Source organism: Cottoperca gobio, chromosome 21 (genome assembly GCF_900634415.1).
Source record: "Cottoperca gobio chromosome 21, fCotGob3.1, whole genome shotgun sequence".
In the NCBI taxonomy this organism is placed as follows: domain Eukaryota; kingdom Metazoa; phylum Chordata; class Actinopteri; order Perciformes; family Bovichtidae; genus Cottoperca; species Cottoperca gobio.
Window position 1 is genome coordinate 1,520,785 of NC_041375.1, and position 19,197 is coordinate 1,539,981.

General features: G+C 43.6%; 2 protein-coding genes and 1 pseudogene across 2 annotated transcripts; 1 reads left to right on the plus strand and 2 right to left on the minus strand.

Moving 5' to 3' along the window:
* Positions 1-263: 263 nt before the first annotated feature.
* Positions 264-1,514, minus strand: LOC115026420 (trace amine-associated receptor 13c-like). The gene is made up of 2 exons (XM_029459259.1): positions 1,345-1,514; positions 264-1,083 (listed from the first exon to the last, which is right to left on the minus strand). Exons 1-2 carry the CDS (start codon positions 1,512-1,514, stop codon positions 264-266), a joined length of 990 nt encoding a protein of 329 aa, XP_029315119.1.
* Positions 1,515-11,637: 10,123 nt separating this feature from the next.
* LOC115026451 (protein ZBED8-like) lies at positions 11,638-14,197 on the minus strand (annotated as a pseudogene).
* A 2,889-nt stretch (positions 14,198-17,086) lies between these two features.
* LOC115026452 (trace amine-associated receptor 1-like) lies at positions 17,087-18,253 on the plus strand. Its single transcript, XM_029459299.1, has 2 exons — positions 17,087-17,172; positions 17,434-18,253. Exons 1-2 carry the CDS (start codon positions 17,087-17,089, stop codon positions 18,251-18,253), a joined length of 906 nt encoding a protein of 301 aa, XP_029315159.1.
* The last annotated feature ends 944 nt before the right edge of the window (positions 18,254-19,197 follow it).

Consider the following 19,197-nt stretch of genomic DNA (forward strand, 5'->3'; position numbering starts at 1 on the left):
CACTACATGAATGCAGCACAAAAGCCCTGACACAAAGTCAACAAAAGTGAAAAACTATTTGTGCATCAGCCCTGTGACAAACACACAGACACACTGAGCTGAAAACATAACTTCCTTGGCAGAGGTAATGACAGAAGCATGTTGGATTATACTTTCAGATGAAGTCATGACAATGAACACAATGATTATCTGATAGTGAACATGATTCATGAAGGTTTGACAATATAAACATATAAGAACAACGCTGTTTCTCCAGTCTGTCTCTACAGTATTTTAGCATCACAAGAGTCAGGCCGAAGTATCTTAAAGGTAACAATGAGTTTGATAGATTTTCTAAACCAGGGGTAAAAGAAGGTATAGATCACTGGGTTTAGACAAGAGTTAAAATACAGCAGCCAGAGTGCAACAAGTGGGGATGAACTACTGACTTCAATATCCTCACCTTTCAGTGATGGAGAGTAATACGGAAAAAAACACATTAGAAACACAACTACAACAATACCTAGAGTCCTGGCTGCTTTCATCTCAGATTTCTTAGCAGTTCCACCAACTGAACGCTGGAGTGTAACAGCTGCAATATGAGAGCGCATGGCTCGAGCCTGAGACACAGCCACCACAAACACTCTCATATACAGAACTATGATGACAGTAACGGGGTCAATAAAGGTAAAGACAAAGTCAACAGCTCCTGTGATATCGTTAAGGACAATTACACACTCTCCATAGCAGGAATTATATGAATCAGGTTGTCTCAGAAAGTCCTTGAAAATGAGACAATTATAGAGAAAAGAACAAATCCAACAGAGACAAACACAGACTTTTGTTCTGTTCAGAGTAACTCTGGTGGTGTAACGTAGAGGGTCACAAATAGCCAAATAACGATCAATTGATATGAGCACCATGTTTCCAACTGAAGAAGATGTAATGACAAAATCTGCAACATAATACAGAGCACACATTAGGTCACCCAGGAACCAGCAAGCATCTGTTAAAAGGATTCCAACAGGCATCAGTAGGAGGCCCACGAAGAAGTCTGAGACAGCCAGGGAGAGGATGAGGAGGTTGGTGGGGGTGTGGAGCTGCCTGGAGAGGAAGAATATCATCACGTATGAGGTTATCATCAATAGTAGCTTGTTAGTAACAGCAGTAGAACAAAGAACATTCTTATTGTCATGAAATTATTCAAAATGTTATGTCACACAACATCATGTTTGAATACTTAATATTTCAAAAGATAATTAATATTAACTAAAACATTCATATGTAAAAGAAGACATGTAGGACTAATTATTTTAAACATCTAATATGAAAATATATAATCTTAGGCTGAAAGTATGTCTCTGCCTGAAGTGGGAGATAGAGATGATGACCAGCAGGTTGAGAGCTACTGTGATCAGAGAGATGAAGGACAACAGGGTGTAAGCGAGCATGGCATGTAACTGAGATGACATGGGTTTCCTGCAGGAATTGTTGAGTTGTGGAAAGCAGAGTTCAGCTCCTTCTGAAGTCTCCATCTGCAGAGGGAGGTGGTGAGAAGCTGCTGAGTTCTGGCAAAGCTCTCTGTTATACAGCTGATTTATCTCTTCTTGTCTCTCATGCCAGACTACTGCTATGTTCTTCTCCAGCAAAGACTGAAGTCCCTCCTCTGTACTTTGTTTTCTGTAGTTACTAAGACAATGTCAGCCGTGTGTCGGCCGTGTCTGAAAACAGTGTGACCCTAGAGGTGTTGACCCCACGGCATCATGATTCTGATAGTGAACGTGGTTCATGAAGGTTTGAAAATATAAACATACACGTTGTTTCTTCAGCCATTACACCTTTTGAATTTACTTCTGTGACTCAATTACAACAGTGTAGCAAAGATTGGTGACTCCAACCCTACATTATTACAGAATATTATGATATCTTTAATAGGACAGACCAACAGGAACTGAATGAAGAATATTAAACTACAAAACATTTACAACCCCATCCTCCGTGTTTTAGAAGCATCACACATTCCTGATCATGATCTGTAATGTAATCATAGATAAGGAAAAAACACACAAAGACTTAAACAAGTTGAAACAAATAAATATTTGAAGGCAAAATACAATTAATTTTATTTGACCTTTCACGCTGAGCTAACATGTTATAATAATAGGAAGTTTTTCTGAATGTTGAGTTTGATACAGGAAATGAGGGTTTGCGGAGGTGTCACCTCTCTTCCCGCTCCTTACTCCTGTTGCTCACACCGTGACGAAACATATCCGTACTGTCCTGCATTAGTTCGATGCTCTGTGTTTAGTGTCCTCTAAGTCTGTAACTTGTATGGTGCTGTTGCCATTTGATCAGGTCTCTCTTGAAAATGAGACCCTGTTTCTTAATGAGTTTTCTTTACCTGTATAAATAAAGGCTAAAAAATCTATAAAAATAAATGCTATTTCACTCATTTGTGTATAAAGGTATACATATGCATATATATATATATATATATATATATATATATATATATATATATATATATATATATATATATAGGTATATTAGTTTGTCATAGGAACACAGGTTGGCATCAATGTCCAAAATGCCAAGGTCCTAACTCAACCTGCTCCAACTTCACATCTGTTGATCAAAACCGGCAGGTGTAACAATACATTTTCATGTCATTCATCATTTAATAAACATTTATCTTACTTTTTAATAGTTTAGTTTTATAGTTATTAGTACAATAAACAGATCATTTATAAAGAACTTGATCCCGTAATTTGTGTGTGTATGAAATGTCACTTCAGTGTACACCGGGCCAGAACTCTGTAGAAGCCTTCAAACTATAAGTCTACATTAATTATGGCTATCAATTGTTCCTTTAGATGGGTGGTTGTGGAGGTTGTGTCCACAGCCAGGTAAAAAATACAGAAGGAGAGAAGGGATGGGGAAAACAAACAGTTTATTGTCCAACAGACACTGCGAAACAAATGCTTCTCAGCAGTACAGTACAGTACAGGTCATTTAGCAGACGCTCTTATCCAGAGTGACTTACAGTGAACTAACTACAGGGACAGTCTCCCTGGATCAACTCAGGGTTAAGTACCTTGCTCAGGGGTACAATGGTACAGCCCTGGTATTGAACTTACGACCTTTTGGTTTGGAAGGCGTATCACCACCCGCCACCAGCACTGGGCCGGGCCCACTCTGCCAATCTTCCAAGATCGGCCGAGGTCGGGCGTGTTCAGGGTGGTATGGCCGTAACCCGCTCTCATCGACCCTCCAGAGCCCAGTCTACTGCAAGAGACCAGAACCAGGTTACCAGCAGCATTGTGTTTCTGATGACTTGATTCTGTCCAGCTGTCTGATCCCAAGCTGAGCCACTCCCACTCTTCGCCTGACTCATTTCAAAGTTGGCATCCTTCATACAGTGGAGCCACTGAAGCAGGGCATGGTCCAACCAGAGGGTGAAGGCACGTCGCAGAAGATAATGACGCAAGGTGCCGCACCTGCCTGCCACCTAAATGGTACCCCAGATACCGTACCTCCCTTCGCCCAACCGCACACTTCTTCGGGTTAGCCGTGAGCCAGGCTCTCCTTTGGGACTCTAACACTGCCCCCAACTGCTGCACATGCTTCCTCCACGTCTCGCTGTGGATGATGACATCATCTAGGTAGGCCGCAGCGTGTGCAGAATGGGGATGCAGCACCCGGTCCATGAGCCGCTCGAACGTGGCTGGGATTCCAAATAACTCGAATGGAAGCATCACAGATTGGTACAATCTGTACGGAGTGGAAAGGGCTGTTTTTTCCTTGGACTCTGGAGACAGAGGAATCTGCCAGTAGCCCTTGGTTAAATCCAGTGTCGTGTAAAAACTAACCGTGCCCAGCCGATCCAGCAGTTAGTCGACCCAGGGCATCGGGTAGGGATCGAATTTGGACACCTCATTCACCCTGCGATAGTCCACACAGAACCACACTGACCCATCGGGTTTGCACCAGCATGCCGGGGAAGAAACAGCCGCTGTTGGACTCTTCTATTACCCCCATCTCTAGCATGGCCAGAAGCTCCGGCTGAACAATTTTCTTCTTGCATTCAGGTAGCCGATAGGGCCGTGACCACACCAAGGCCTGCAGAACAAACAAAGGAAAGACAACAAATATGGCAGATTCAAACATTGTCGCCAGCACCTCTGCCATTTACCTGTATTCTCTGAACAAAAAATGTAGGCGGGAATTTTGAACATCTTTGTTCTATCTAAACACATGTATTGAGACCAGAAGCTAAGAACTATATTTAAAGCAAATCGTAAAATATATTGTACGTGATCTGTGCAGGATAATAGTGTCGGGTTAGAAAAGGGGGTTAGTTTTACATGCAAGGCCTTGTGTCTGCGTGACGCAATACCAACATCAACTTAGCAGGGAGGTTGACAGAAGTTAAAGCTAAACAGTCTTGGAAGCTGTGATAGGCCGAGTTAACAGTCAGTCCACAGATGGTTACTTAACCTTCTGGTGATTCTGTGGGTTGTGGAAGATCCAGGCTGAATAATGTTATGGTTCCAGTGTCTTTATCTGTGAACCTGACACAGGCCTGGGTGCAGGCCGAAGGAAATTGGTTGTTCCGTTGTTCTCCTTGCATTTTGCCTCTTTGCGTATGAAGCGTTGCTTCATTTGCGTTGCTTAATTTGCATTGCTTCATTTGCGTTGTGGTATTCAATGCATTTAAGCACGTTTATTGCTGTCTTGGCATTAGCTTTGTATCTGGTGTGAACGCACCATCAAGATTAAACTGACTCAAAGTGTACATAATAGTAGTAATAATAATAACAAGTTATAACAGACAAAAAACTGAGTACTGGTAAGGTATTCCATTTTAACACAACTAGATGATGGACATTTACATTTCACTAATGTAATGTTAGCCCAAAAGACACACAATGAACATTAAATCAACTCTAATAATGACCTGTTTTGATTGGTTGACTTCATTATTCATCATCTTAATCAGGTAGTTCTGAAACTGTGTACAGCACATGTACTGACTTCTCCACAGGTGAGCCCTAACAGGGGAATATCACACAATCTCTCACTAATCAGACCATAGCCAACAAAATCCCTCCAGTGTACCTTAACTAAAATAATACACTAAAGATTTATTCTATTTGACCTGTAAATGTTGGAGGACAACCAAAAAGTGAAACATTGAGAACCACTCTGGAGTGTTTTTGGAACAAATCCGTTCCACAATAAAGTTAACAAGAAACTACAGCCAAACTTGGAACAATGTAAAGATTCAAGTGGCTGACCTGCACATACGGAACGCAAAGGAACAAGTCTCATGCTTTGTTTAGGTTAATCTGTTAATTGACAGGTATGTCAGGTTTCAATGCGAGTCTATATTTAGCAGGTAAACCGTTTTTTTTCAAGTCCTCCACTTCGGCCTAGCCTGCTAAGTTGATGTTAGTATTGCTTCACGCAGACACAAGGCCTTGCATGTAAAACTAACCCCCTTTTCTAACCCGACACTATTATCCTGCACAGATCACGTACAATATATTTTACGATTTGCTATTAAATATAGTTCTTAGCTTCTGGTCTCAATACATGTGTTCAGATAGAACAAAGATGTTCAAAATTCCCGCCTACATTTTTTGTTCAGAGAATACAGGTAAATGGCAGAGGTGCTGGCGACAATGTTTGAATCTGCCATATTTGTTGTCTTTCCTTTGTTTGTTCTGCAGGCCTTGGTGTGGTCACGGCCCTATCGGCTGCCTGAATGCAAGAAGAAAATTGTTCAGCCGGAGCTTCTGGCCATGCTAGAGATGGGGGTAATAGAAGAGTCCAACAGCGGCTGTTTCTTCCCCGGCATGCTGGTGCAAACCCGATGGGTCAGTGTGGTTCTGTGTGGACTATCGCAGGGTGAATGAGGTGTCCAAATTCGATCCCTACCCGATGCCCTGGGTCGACTAACTGCTGGATCGGCTGGGCACGGTTAGTTTTTACACGACACTGGATTTAACCAAGGGCTACTGGCAGATTCCTCTGTCTCCAGAGTCCAAGGAAAAAAACAGCCCTTTCCACTCCGTACAGATTGTACCAATCTGTGATGCTTCCATTCGAGTTATTTGGAATCCCAGCCACGTTCCAGCGGCTCATGGACCGGGTGCTGCGTCCCCATTCTGCACACGCTGCGGCCTACCTAGATGATGTCATCATCCACCGCGAGACGTGGAGGAAGCATGTGCAGCAGTTGGGGGAAGTGCAAGAGTCCCAAAGGAGAGCGTGGCTCACGGCTAACCCGAAGAAGTGTGCGGTTGGGCGAAGGGAGGTACGGTATCTGGGGTACCATTTAGGTGGCAGGCAGGTGCGGCACCTTGCGTCATTATCTTCTGCGACGTGCCTTCACCCTCTAGTTGGACCATGCCCTGCTTCAGTGGCTCCACTGTATGAAGGATGCCAACTTCGAAATGAGTCAGGCGAAGAGTGGGAGTGGCTCAGCTTGGGATCAGACAGCTGGACAGAATCAAGTCATCAGAAACACAATGCTGCTGGTAACCTGGTTCTGGTCTCTTGCAGTAGACTGGGCCCTGGAGGGTCGATGATAGCGGGTTACGGCCATACCACCCTGAACACGCCCGACCTCGGCCGATCTTGGAAGATTGGCAGAGTGGGCCCGGCCCAGTGCTGGTAGCGGGTGGTGATACGCCTTCCAAACCAAAAGGTCGTAAGTTCAATACCAGGGCTGGAGAAGCGGTGAGGAGAAGCGGTAAGAAGAAGAAACATGAGAAGAGGCAATCTGTGGCTTGCTTGTAGTCTTATAGACTTCTGTCGAGGGGTCCAGTATCACTGGAGCTGATCACTCCTTTTTGTGAAGCTATCTGATTTGATTTATTTGTCCTTTTCACAGGATTAGAGTTGATATGCTTACTTCGCATGTTTAATTCTTTTGTATTTGAAAGTTGCTCTGTTTCAGGTGCAGAATTGCACCAAACATTTGAGACAAACCACTGAATAAAACCCTTATCAATTGAATTCAAATTAATTAAACAATCACTCAACAAAATAGATGCCAACCTGTGTTCCTATGACAAACTAATATACCTATACCTATACCTATATATATATATATATATATATATATATATATATATATATATATATATATATATGCATATGTATACCTTTATACACAAATGAGTGAAATAGCATTTATTTTTATTGATTTTTTAGCCTTTATTTATACAGGTAAAGAAAACTCATTAAGAAACAGGGTCTCATTTTCAAGAGAGACCTGATCAAATGGCAACAGCACCATACAAGTTACAGACTTACAGGACACTAAACACAGAGCATCGAACTAATGCAGGACAGTACGGATATGTTTCGTCACGGTGTGAGCAACGGGAGTAAGGAGCGGGAAGAGAGGTGACACCTCCACAAACCCTCATTTCCTGTATCAAACTCAACATTCAGAAAAACTTCCTATTATTATAACATGTTAGATCAGCGTGAAAGGTCAAATAAAATTAATTGTATTTTGCCTTCAAATATTTATTTGTTTCAACTTGTGTATGTCTTTGTGTGTTTTTTCCTTATCTATGATTACATTACAGGTCATGATCATGAATGTCTGATATTCCTGAAACACGGAGGATGGGGTTGTAAACTTTTTGTAGCTTAACATTCTTCATTCAGTTCCTGTTGGTTTGTCCAATTAAAGATATCATAATATTCTGTAATAATGTAGGGTTGGAGTCACCAATCTTTGCTATACTGTTGTAATTGAGTCACAGAAGTAAATTCAAAAGGTGTAATGGCTGAAGAAACAACGTATATGTTTATATTTTCAAACCTTCATGAATCACGTTCACTATCAGAATCATGATGCCGTGGGGTCAACACCTCTAGGGTCACACTGTTTTCAGACACGGCCGACACACGGCTGACATTGCCTTAGTAACTACAGAAAACAAAGTACAGAGGAGGGACTTCAGTCTTTGCTGGAGAAGAAAATAGCAATAGTCTGGCATGAGAGACGAGAAGAGATAAATCAGCTGTATAACAGAGAGCTTTGCCAGAACACAGCAGCTTCTCACCACCTCCCTCTGCAGATGGAGACTTCAGAAGGAGCTGAACTCTGCTTTCCACAACTCAACAATTCCTGCAGGAAACCCATGCCAGCTCAGTCAGAGGCCATGTTCAATTACACCCTGTTGTCCTTCATCTCTATGATCACTGTAGCTCTCAACCTGCTGGTCATCATCTCTATCTCCCACTTCAGGCAGAGAAATACTTTTAAGATTATATATTGTCATTTTAGATGTTTAAAATAATTAGGCCTACATGTCTTCTTTTACATATGAATATTTTAGTTAATATTAATTCTCTTTTGAAATATTAAGTATTCAAACATGATGTTGTGTGACATAACATTTTGAATAATTTCATGACAATAAGAATGTCCTTTGTTCTACTGCTGTTACTAACAAGCTACTATTGATGATAATCTCATACGTGATGATATTCTTCCTCTCCAGGCAGCTCCACACCCCCACCAACCTCCTCATCCTCTCCCTGGCTGTCTCAGACTTCTTCGTGGGCCTCCTACTGATGCCTGTTGGAATCCTTTTAACAGATGCTTGCTGGTTCCTGGGTGACCTAATGTGTGCTCTGTATTATGTTGCAGATTTTGTCATTACATCTTCTTCAGTTGGAAACATGGTGCTCATATCAATTGATCGTTATTTGGCTATTTGTGACCCTCTACGTTACACCACCAGAGTTACTCTGAACAGAACAAAAGTCTGTGTTTGTCTGTGTTGGATTTGCTCTTTTCTCTATAATTGTCTAATTTTAAAGGACTTTCTGAGACAACCTGATTCATATAATTCCTGCTATGGAGAGTGTGTAATTGTTCTTAACGATATCACAGGAGCTATTGACTTTGTCTTTACCTTTATTGGCCCCGTTACTGTCATCATAGTTCTGTATATGAGAGTGTTTGTGGTGGCTGTGTCTCAGGCTCGACCCATGCGCTCTCATATTGCAGCTGTTACACTCCAGCGTTCAGTTGGTGGAACTGCTAAGAAATCTGAGATGAAAGCAGCCAGGACTCTAGGTATTGTTGTAGTTGTGTTTCTAATGTGTTTTTTTCCATATTTTTTCCACAAAGATGCTGTAAAGCGACTGCAGTACAGCTCCCGCTGCTCCGATTCTCCGGCCAATCTCTCGCTCCATCGTCCCTTCACTCGCGAACAAGACCCTGAGATACTTAAACTCCTTCACTTGGGGTAAGAGCTCATTCCCTACCCGGAGTAGGCAATCCACCGGCTTCCTGCTGAGAGCCATGGCCTCAGATTTTGAGGTGCGGATCCTCATCCCAACCGCTTCACACTCGGCTGCGAAGCGATGCAGTGACTGTTGAAGGTCACAGACCGATGATACCATAAGGACCACATCATTTGCAAAGAGCAGCGATGAGATCCTCAGGCCACCGAACTGCAACCTCTCTCTTCCACGACTCCGCCTCGATATCCTGTCCATGAAAATCACAAACAGGATTGGTAATAAAGTGCAGCCCTTGCGGAAGTCAACATTCACTGGGAACGAGTCCAACTTACTGCCGAATATCCGGACACAACTCTTACTTTGGGCGTACAGGGATTGGATGGCCCTCAGAAGTGACCTCCTCACCCCAAATTCCCGCAGCACCTCCCACAGTATCACCCAGGGGACCCGGTCATACGCCTTCTCCAGATCAACAAAATACATGCAGACTGAATGGGCGTACTCCCAGGCCCCCTCCAGGATCCTTGCGAGAGTAAAGAGTTGGTCCGTTGTTCCACCGCAAGGACGAAATCCGCATTGTTCCTCTTGAATCAGAGGTTCGACTATCGGCTGAACCCTCTTTTCCAGTACCTGGGAGTAGACTTTACCAGGGAGGCTGAGAAGTGTGATACCCCTGTAGTTGGCACACACTCTCTGCTCCCCCTTTTTGAATAGGGGAACCACCCTCGGAGTTGTTTGACTACCTCAGTGACCTCCATCAGGGAAATTGACGATGGTCTCCCATCAGCATCCAACTATGCCTCTACCATAGACGGCGTGTTAGTTGGATTCAGGAGTTCCTCAAAGTGCTCCTTCCACCTTCTCAGTCGAAGTCAACACGGTCCCACCCTTGCTGTACACAGCTCGGATGGTTCACTGATTCCCCCTCCTGAGGTGCCATACGGTTTTCCAGATGCACCTTGGTGCCGACCGAAAGTCCTTCTCCATAGCTTCTCCAAACTTCTCCCACACTCACTGCTTTGCCTTTACCAGGACAGAGGCTGTCGCCCTTCGAGTCCGTCGGTACCCTGCAATTATTTCCGGAGTCCTCCTGGATAACATAACCCGGAAGGACTCACGGTGTTTGAGGTTTACCGCCCCTTGAGGCACCTAAGACTTTGAGAGCAAATCTCCTCACCGCAGCTTCAGCAATAGAGGTTTTGAACATTTGAACAGGTTCAATGCCCCAAACCTTCACAGGGATGTCTAAAAAGATCCTCTGCAGGGATTTCAAGAAAGCCAAACACTCCGAACTGCTGTTTGGGGCCTAGGCACAAACAGCAGTCCCTGACCATCACTGCCACTCGTGTGACAGCTCACCCGACCCCAGTGGTGTTTCCCATGAGTGGTGGGCCCACAGCATTGATGAATGTGAGGCACCACGTAGCTCCTTCAGGCGGTGCCCGACCAGGCTCCGTGGCAAACCCGGCCACCAGGCTCTCGCTGTTGGGCCCTCCCTCCGGGCCAGTACTCATCAGAAATTATCCTGTCAGCTTCCCCCTCCTCTCCTCCCTGAGAATCTTTGCCCTCGTCCAAAGATAGCTCCTCATTATCCTCATCGGATAAGCCCAAAGAAGGGGAAGAAAAAGTCTCAATCATGTCCCTGTTTACCGGTGTGGTGGGTCTAGCCGGTTGATCAGGCTGATGTTGGTGGAACTCTCTGATGAGCCGGGTATCCAGAACATGTCGAGCCGGGATTCATGACCCCTCTTAAGGCCTGTATCCCTCCTAGGCCACCAAATACTGGGGACCTCTTCCACTGCGACGAGAACGGAGCAGGCGGCGAAACGTATAGGTGAGGTCGCCATCAATGAACCGAGGAGGTGGTGGAGCAGCTGGAAACAGCGAACTCTAATGAACCAGCTTAATCTTAGAAACGTGAAGTCGGGTGGATCCGCATGGCACGGGGTAGCCTGAGTCTTACTGCCACTGGGTTGATGACATTCAGAATCTCGAATGCCGCTAACTTCGATTCCACCCATAATGGAACCTTCTGGCCCAGCAGATAGGGGTGTGCCTTAGTGCAGCAGCGGTTAGCCGAAATGGCGTTATTATTATAAGTTCTGCCATTTCCTTGGCCGACAGGAGTTTGGGCAGAGGTACGAAATTAGCCATTTTACTAAACCAATCCACCAATGTCAGGATGGCAGTGTGTCATTTGGACGGTTACAGACCGCTAATAAATTCAAGAGAGATGTGTGACCAGGGACAATGGGGAACTGGCAGAGGTTGCAGGAAACCAGCAAGAGCCCAATGAGAAGGCTTGTGCTGACTGCAGACTGGACATGCGTTGACAAATGCCTGTAGGTCCTCTTCCAGAGTGGACGACCAGAATCTCTGCTACAGAACCCCTCGAGTGCTTTGGATCCCTGGGTGGTAGGAGGGTCGGGAGATGTGGGCCCACAGAAGGACGTCGGACCTCAGGGCCTGAGGCACAAACAGCCGATTAGGAGGGCAGGTGCTAGGACTGGGCTGGTTTTCTAGGGCGGCCTTTACCCTTTCCTCTACCTCCTAGGTGAGTGTGGCGATCACAGGGGAGGTCGGGAGGATGGTGTCAGGTACTCTGGTGAATTTCCCTCCCTCTCCAAATGGACGAGACAGGGCGTCGGCATTGACGTTCCGGGAACCAGGTCGGTAGGAGAGAGAAAAATGTAATCTAGTAAAAAACAGAGCTTGACGGGAGTTTAGTCTTCTGGCCGACTGAATATATTCCAAGTTCGGTCCATATCAGAAAAGGTACCTTCGTCCCCTCGAGCCAGTGACGCCACTCCTCTAACGCCAGCTTAACCGCCAGTAGTTCCCGGTTCCCTACATCGTAGTTCCACTCTGCCGGAATCAACCGTCTTGAGAAGAAGGCACAGGGGTGAAGTTTCTGATCGTTGACGGATTGCTGGGAAAGGATGGCTTCTTCCACCACATCGATGGTATCCACCTCCACGACAAATTGACCTTCTGAATCCGGTACTTGGAGGATGAGGGCGGAGGTAAACCGAATTTTAAGTTTCTGAGTTAAGGCCGTGAGTGGGGCAGCCACGGTGCTATAGCCGCAGATGAATCTTCGGTAGAAGTTGGCGAACCACAGGAATCATTGCAGCTGTTTGGGAGAGTCCGGAACAGGCCATGAAGTGACAGCTGTCACCTTGGTGGGGTCCATCTGTACACTCCCGTCCCACAATATATCCCAGGAAGGAGACAGAGGTGTGAAATTTGCACTTTTCTGTCTTTATATACCGAGAGTTCTCTAGGAGATGCTGGAGGACAGCCTGAACATGATGTACATGTTCCTTCAGGGTCCTGGAAAAGATTAGAATGTCATCCAGATAAACAAACACGTGGCTGTTCAACATGTCCCAAAGCACGTTGTTCACCAAGGCCTGGAAAACGGATGGTGCATATTTGGTAAGTCCAAAAGACCTTACCAAATATTCATAGTGTCCAGACGTGGTATTCAAGGCAGTCTTCCATTCATCTCCCTCCCGGATCCAGAACATTTGTAAGGGAAGTAGATCTTCGAGTACATTGTAGTGGGAGGTGAAACACGTATGCAAGGTCAGAGGGCTTTTCCTTAATGAGAAGTGGACAAAATTTGAATGGTAGTTATTGCCGGTGGAAAAGCACGCCTGTCTGAGTGTTGCTTTCCATGTGACTGAAATAGTTATTTAATTCTTGCATGTTTTGTTTTGCATGACTTCAGTCCATATGTTTCCACATGAGGAAAGGGTAAGCCAGTGAAAATATCCCGCTAGAATACTTGATGAGTTAAATAAGAAAATATATTAAAATATTTGTTCATTATTTTAGGTTTAAGTTCCGAAATTGGAGATTCATTTTCCCGAATAAAAACATTTCATGATTTTTTCACATATTACACCCTGGGCCCATATTTTAGACAAGTCAATATAATAAACATTACAACATAATGTATTCAAAGACATGCAATATATTAGCCTAATTGTAATAACAGTGGGCCTATTATATCTATTTAGTGATGTTTCTGAAATTAAGTATCACCTTGATCAGCTGTGGGAAATGAGCAAACTGCCTCCTGCCCATGCTCTGCCTGTACAGATCCAGCCTGGAGGTGAGACTGTGGATGACTGCCCTTGAACTGGACCAGGGTTATGCCATTTCCTTGCAGCTTTAGTGTGACTTCGTTAATTTTTTCAAAAAAGTCTGCAAGTTCAATGATGTCGCAGCGGCTGGACATTACCTTTTCCCCGAGATCTGCATCAACCTGCCCCATGAACTCCACGATGCTGTCAAACAGCTCACAAAAACGAGCAAGGCAGTTTCCTTTTGAGAGCCAGCGGACATTTGTGTGGAAAAGAAGACGCTCAAATGTCTCATCATTTTCCTGACACAGCTGTCGGAACAGTCTGTCATTCAGGGCACGGGCTTATATTTTGTTTATTGCCTTGACTGCTATATTAAGTGAATCGTGAAGAGCTGGACTTTTAGATTTGGCCACAAGGTTGTGGCGGTGCAAGACACAGTGGACTGCGAGGACGTGCGGGACCTGCTCCTTCAGCAGAGCAGTGAAGCCACGGTACCTGCCAACCATGGAGGGAGCACCATCAGTGGCGCATGATAGGATGTTGCTAATGGGAATTGACTTCTCTTCCAAATACGCATGAAGCCCATTAAAAATGGTCTGGCCCTTGGTGTCGGTTTCGAAATATTTAGAAAACAAAAATTCCTCAGCCATCTCCTTTGTGTTGGAGGCCCTATAGCGGACATAGGCCATCAGCAGGGCGTTGTTGTCTGAGGTGGTTGTCTCATCCAGCTGAATGCTGAAATAAGAGTCCTGGAGGATGACACACAGCTGCTCCTCTGTATCATCGCCCATTTTATTAATCCTGTGTGCCTCGGTGTCATTGCTGAGTGGGAGCGATTTCAGCATAAAGTTTCGTTCAAATTTATTAAATATATGGCTCTCAAGGAAATACATAAAAACAATATTTGGCTTTTATGGCTCTCCCAGCCAAAAAGGTTCCCGACCCCTGTCCTAGGGGATACTACATTCTAGGTTTCAGCCAAATCAGAGATAGTTTAGGTTTTTAGCTACTTAGTACAAAACCTAAATATTGTCCAATCATCTTGAGATTCATAGCACTTATTCATTGTTCTAGGGGGATAGTACATTATAGGTTTCAGCCAAATCAGAGCTAGTTTAGGTTTTTAGCTACATAGCTAAAGCTAACCAAGATTGTCCAATCATCTTGAAATTCACAGCGTTTATTCATGGTCCTAGGGGAATATTACACACCGAGTTTCAGCATCCTCACTCTTATCATTGTGCAGATGCCTGCTAGTTTTAATATCCTCAGACTTAGCATTGTGGAGATATGACCCTGTCCACCATCGACACTGACCTCTGTGATCTCCAATCAAATAAGGCCCTGTTTTCAGTTGTGTTGTGAATTTTGATATTAAAATCACAGCAGGTGATCTCTGAGAACTCCTGAATAGAGTAACCTTGGCCTCGCCACGTGGCCCCTGAAAGGAAGTAGCCGTGTGAAGGAATGAGCAGGTTGACTCTCCGGATTCTCTTTGATTGTGTCCATATGAGGTGCCCCAACTAATGTCCAAAGCTAATTTAAAGCTATTTTGGCTGAAATATGGACTGTCCATTTCCAATAACATTAAATGGGAATATTCCCTTACTTTCTGCCCATTAATTTCCAATGGCAAATGTACAGCTTCCCGTGGGGTTCTATAAATACTTTGAGATGTGGAACTAGTGTGGGATAATCTGAGACCCTAAGTAGAATTGCAAATGGAAAAGGAGAGATTGTGTGAGGGCCACGAAACTTCCCATACTCAACCAGGACTTCAGTGAGAGTCTACACACCAAATTAGGGGCCGCCCGGTACTTTTGGGCCTTTGCACGTCTTCCAATTCAGGTGAAATGGAAAATCCTTGGGCACTGCCCTCAAGGTGTACCTGTTTTGATTCAAATCAGAATAAGTTTCATTTTTTAACTTCTTTGCCATATAAAGATCAAAGGCAACAATGATTAAACATTGTCCAATCATCTTGAGTGTTTATTCATGGTCCAAGGGGGAGTTTCAAGCAAATCCGAGCTAGTTTAGCTTTAGAGCTACCTAGCTACAGCTAACCAAGATTGTCCAATCATCTTGAAATGTATGTTTATTCATGGTCCTAGGGGGATAGTACACACCGAGTTTCAGCTTCCTCACACTTAGCATTGTGGAGATGACTCTGTAGACCAGGGGTCGGGAACATATGGCTCGCGAGCGATGTATGGCTCTTTCGATGACGCGATATGGCTCACAGACAATTTTGAGCTGACATTTTTTAACATGATTAACAAGTAATAAATAATTATACTGTGTCATTTTAAAGTAGTATTTTCAGTTGTGTTGTGAATTTTGATATCATCTGTAAGGGAAGGTCTTTGTCTTGTACACTTCCAATGTATTTCGGCGAAATTTGTCAATGGGCAGTGGACAAATCCCAACCCACTTCCCTAAGGTATGGTAGCTGTTTCTTAAATCTAACTTGGTGAAAATAGTCACACCCTGTAGGTAAAGGATAGCGGTTCTTTACTGTAATGTCATTCAAGCCCCTGTAGTCGATGCAGGGCCTCAGTGATGTATCTTTCTTTTCCACAAAGAAGAAACCCGCCTCTTCGGGGCAAGAAGAGGGACGGATAATCCGATGACTTACCGTCTTCAGAATATGGCCGTCTAATGCGTTGGCTGGAACAGGACGAGGTAAGGGAGCCCGATTTATTCCCAACTGTAGAGCGATATCTTCATCAATAATGTTGACGTCTGCATCAGAGTCAATGAAGACTGCTAGAGCCTGCGAGCTCTCCGGTAGGCTCCCTCCACGTTGTCGCTCCCGTCTCCTGGTCTGGATGCGCTAGTCCATCCTGGAAGTGAGCTCGATTACCCCATCCAGTGAAAAGGATATATCAAAAGATACAAGTTCATCTTTAATATAATCCGCTAGACCTCGAAGGTAGGCGTCGTACTGGGCCGCCGAGTTACAGTTACTCAGGCGGCCTCTGGTGCGAAATTCAATGGCATAATCCACCACAGATCTATTACCTTCCTATTATTAAAACTAGCTCAGCGTGAAAGGCCAAATAAAATTGATTCTATTTTGCATTCAAATATTTCTTTGTTTTAACTTGTGTAAGTCTTTGTGTGTGTTTTCCTTATCTATGATTACATTACAGGTCATGATCATGAATGTCTGATATTCCTGAAACACGGAGGATGGGGTTGTAAACTTTTTGTAGCTTAACATTCTTCATTCAGTTCCTGTTGGTTTGTCCAATTAAAGATATCATAATATTCGGTAATAATGTAGGGTTGGAGTCACCAATCTTTGCTATACTGTTGTAATTGAGTCACAGAAGTAAATTCAAAAGGTGTAATGGCTGAAGAAACAACGTATATGTTTATATTTTCAAACCTTCATGAATCACGTTCACTATCAGAATCATGATGCCGTGGGGTCAACACCTCTAGGGTCACACTGTTTTCAGACACGGCCGACACACGGCTGACATTGCCTTAGTAACTACAGAAAACAAAGTACAGAGGAGGGACTTCAGTCTTTGCTGGAGAAGAAAATAGCAATAGTCTGGCATGAGAGACGAGAAGAGATAAATCAGCTGTATAACAGAGAGCTTTGCCAGAACACAGCAGCTTCTCACCACCTCCCTCTGCAGATGGAGACTTCAGAAGGAGCTGAACTCTGCTTTCCACAACTCAACAATTCTTGCAGGAAACCCATGCCAGCTCAGTTACATGCCATGCTCACTTACACCGTGGTGTCCTTCATCTCTCTGCCCACTGTAGCTCTCAACCTGCTGGTCATCATCTCTATCTCCCACTTCAGGCAGAGACATACTTTCAGCCTACGATTATATATTTTCATATTAGATGTTTAAAATAATTAGGCCTACATGTCTTCTTTTACATATGAATGTTTTAGTTAATATTAATTCTCTTTTGAAATATTAAGTATTCAAATATGATGTTGTGTGACATAACATTTTGAATAATTTCATGACAATAAGAATGTCCTTTGTTCTACTGCTGTTACTAACAAGCTACTATTGATGATAACCTTATACGTAATGATATTCTTCCTCTCCAGGCAGCTCCACACCCCCACCAACCTCCTCATCCTCTCCCTGGCTGTCTCAGACTTCTTCGTGGGCCTCCTGCTAATGCCTTTTGGAATCATTTTAACAGATGCTTGCTGGTTCCTGGGTGACCTAATGTGTGCTCTGTATTATGTTGTACATTTTATCATTATCTCTTCTTCAGTTGGAAACATGGTGCTCATATCAATTGATCGTTATTTGGCTATTTGTGACCCTCTACGTTACACCACCAGAGTTACTCTCAACAGAACAAAAGTCTGTGTTTGTCTGTGTTGGATTTGCTCTTTTCTCTATAATTGTCTAATTGCAAAGGACTTTCTGAGACAACCTGATTCATATAATTCCTGCTATGGAGAGTGTGTATTTGTTGTTGACTATATCACAGGACCTATTGTTTTTGTCTTTTCCTTTATTGTCCCTGTTACTGTCATCATAGTTCTGTATATGAGAGTATTTGTGGTGGCTGTGTCTCAGGCTCGAGCCATGCGCTCTCATATTGCAGCTGTTACACTCCAGCGTTCAGTTGGTGGAACTGCTAAGAAATCTGAGATGAAAGCAGCCAGGACTCTCGGTATTACTGTAGTTGTCTTTCTATTTTGTTCATTTATATATTACTCTCCATCCCCGAGCAGTGAGGATATTAAAGTCAGTAGTTCATCCTCACTTGTTGCAGTCTGGCTAATGTATTTTAACTCTTGTCTAAACCCAGTGATCTATGCCTTCTTTTACCCCTGGTTTAGAAAATCTATCAAACTCATTGTTACCTTTAAGATACTTCGGCCTGACTCTTGTGATACTAAAATACTGTAGAGACAGACTGGAGAAACAGCGTTGTTCTTATATGTTTATATTTTCAAACCTTCATGAATCATGTTCACTATCAGACAATCATTGTGTTCATTGTCATGACTTCATCTGAAAGTATAATCCAACATGCTTCTGTCATTACCTCTGCCAAGGAAGTTATGTTTTCAGCTCAGTGCGTTTGTGTTCGTCACAGGGCTGATGCACAAATTGTTTTTCACTTTTGTTGACTTTGTGTCAGGGCTTTTGTGCTGCATTCATGTAGTGTCAGTATAATCTGAAACATTAATTCCCAGTGTGGCAGTGTTAATCATATCAATAGTTGAATGTTTTAGCTGACTAAAAGTGAATATTTTTGCATTGGGAGCTTGTTGTAAGATTAGTAATAGGGTACAGTACGTTAATTGTTTTTCTTAGCAACATAAAATGTATTTAACAGATATTTAACAGCAGGTAGGTAACAGGCAGACATAAAACTGCATTGAAACTATGATGATCTGACAACTGCACAAAGGACGTGGACCGGTATACAGTATGGGGAAAGTGGCTGACGAGTGAATAATATGCAGGGAGGAGGCGGGCGGGGAAGGCCTGACAGAGCTCATGAGGGAAATGGTACAGGCGTGTAGGTGGATGGTTTTAGGATGGCAGGTCTGGGGAGTGAGAGAAACAAACATGGACTCCGGTCAAGTAGTCAAAAAATTGAAGTCCTATGTCTTTTCTTAACCACTTTTCCTTGACGGAAAAAGTGACGAGGTCAAGGAGAGATGTGAAGGAGGACTTAAGAAAAGACAACCTCAGTACTAAGAGAATCCCACTGCACTTAGGCTTTGTAATTATGATGTGAATGCTGATGTTATTGAGGTGGGTCTGTCGTGGTTAAACTTCAATTTTTCTGAAGAATAAAAGTGCATCGAGATGAATCCCAATTAGTGTGATTATATAAAAAT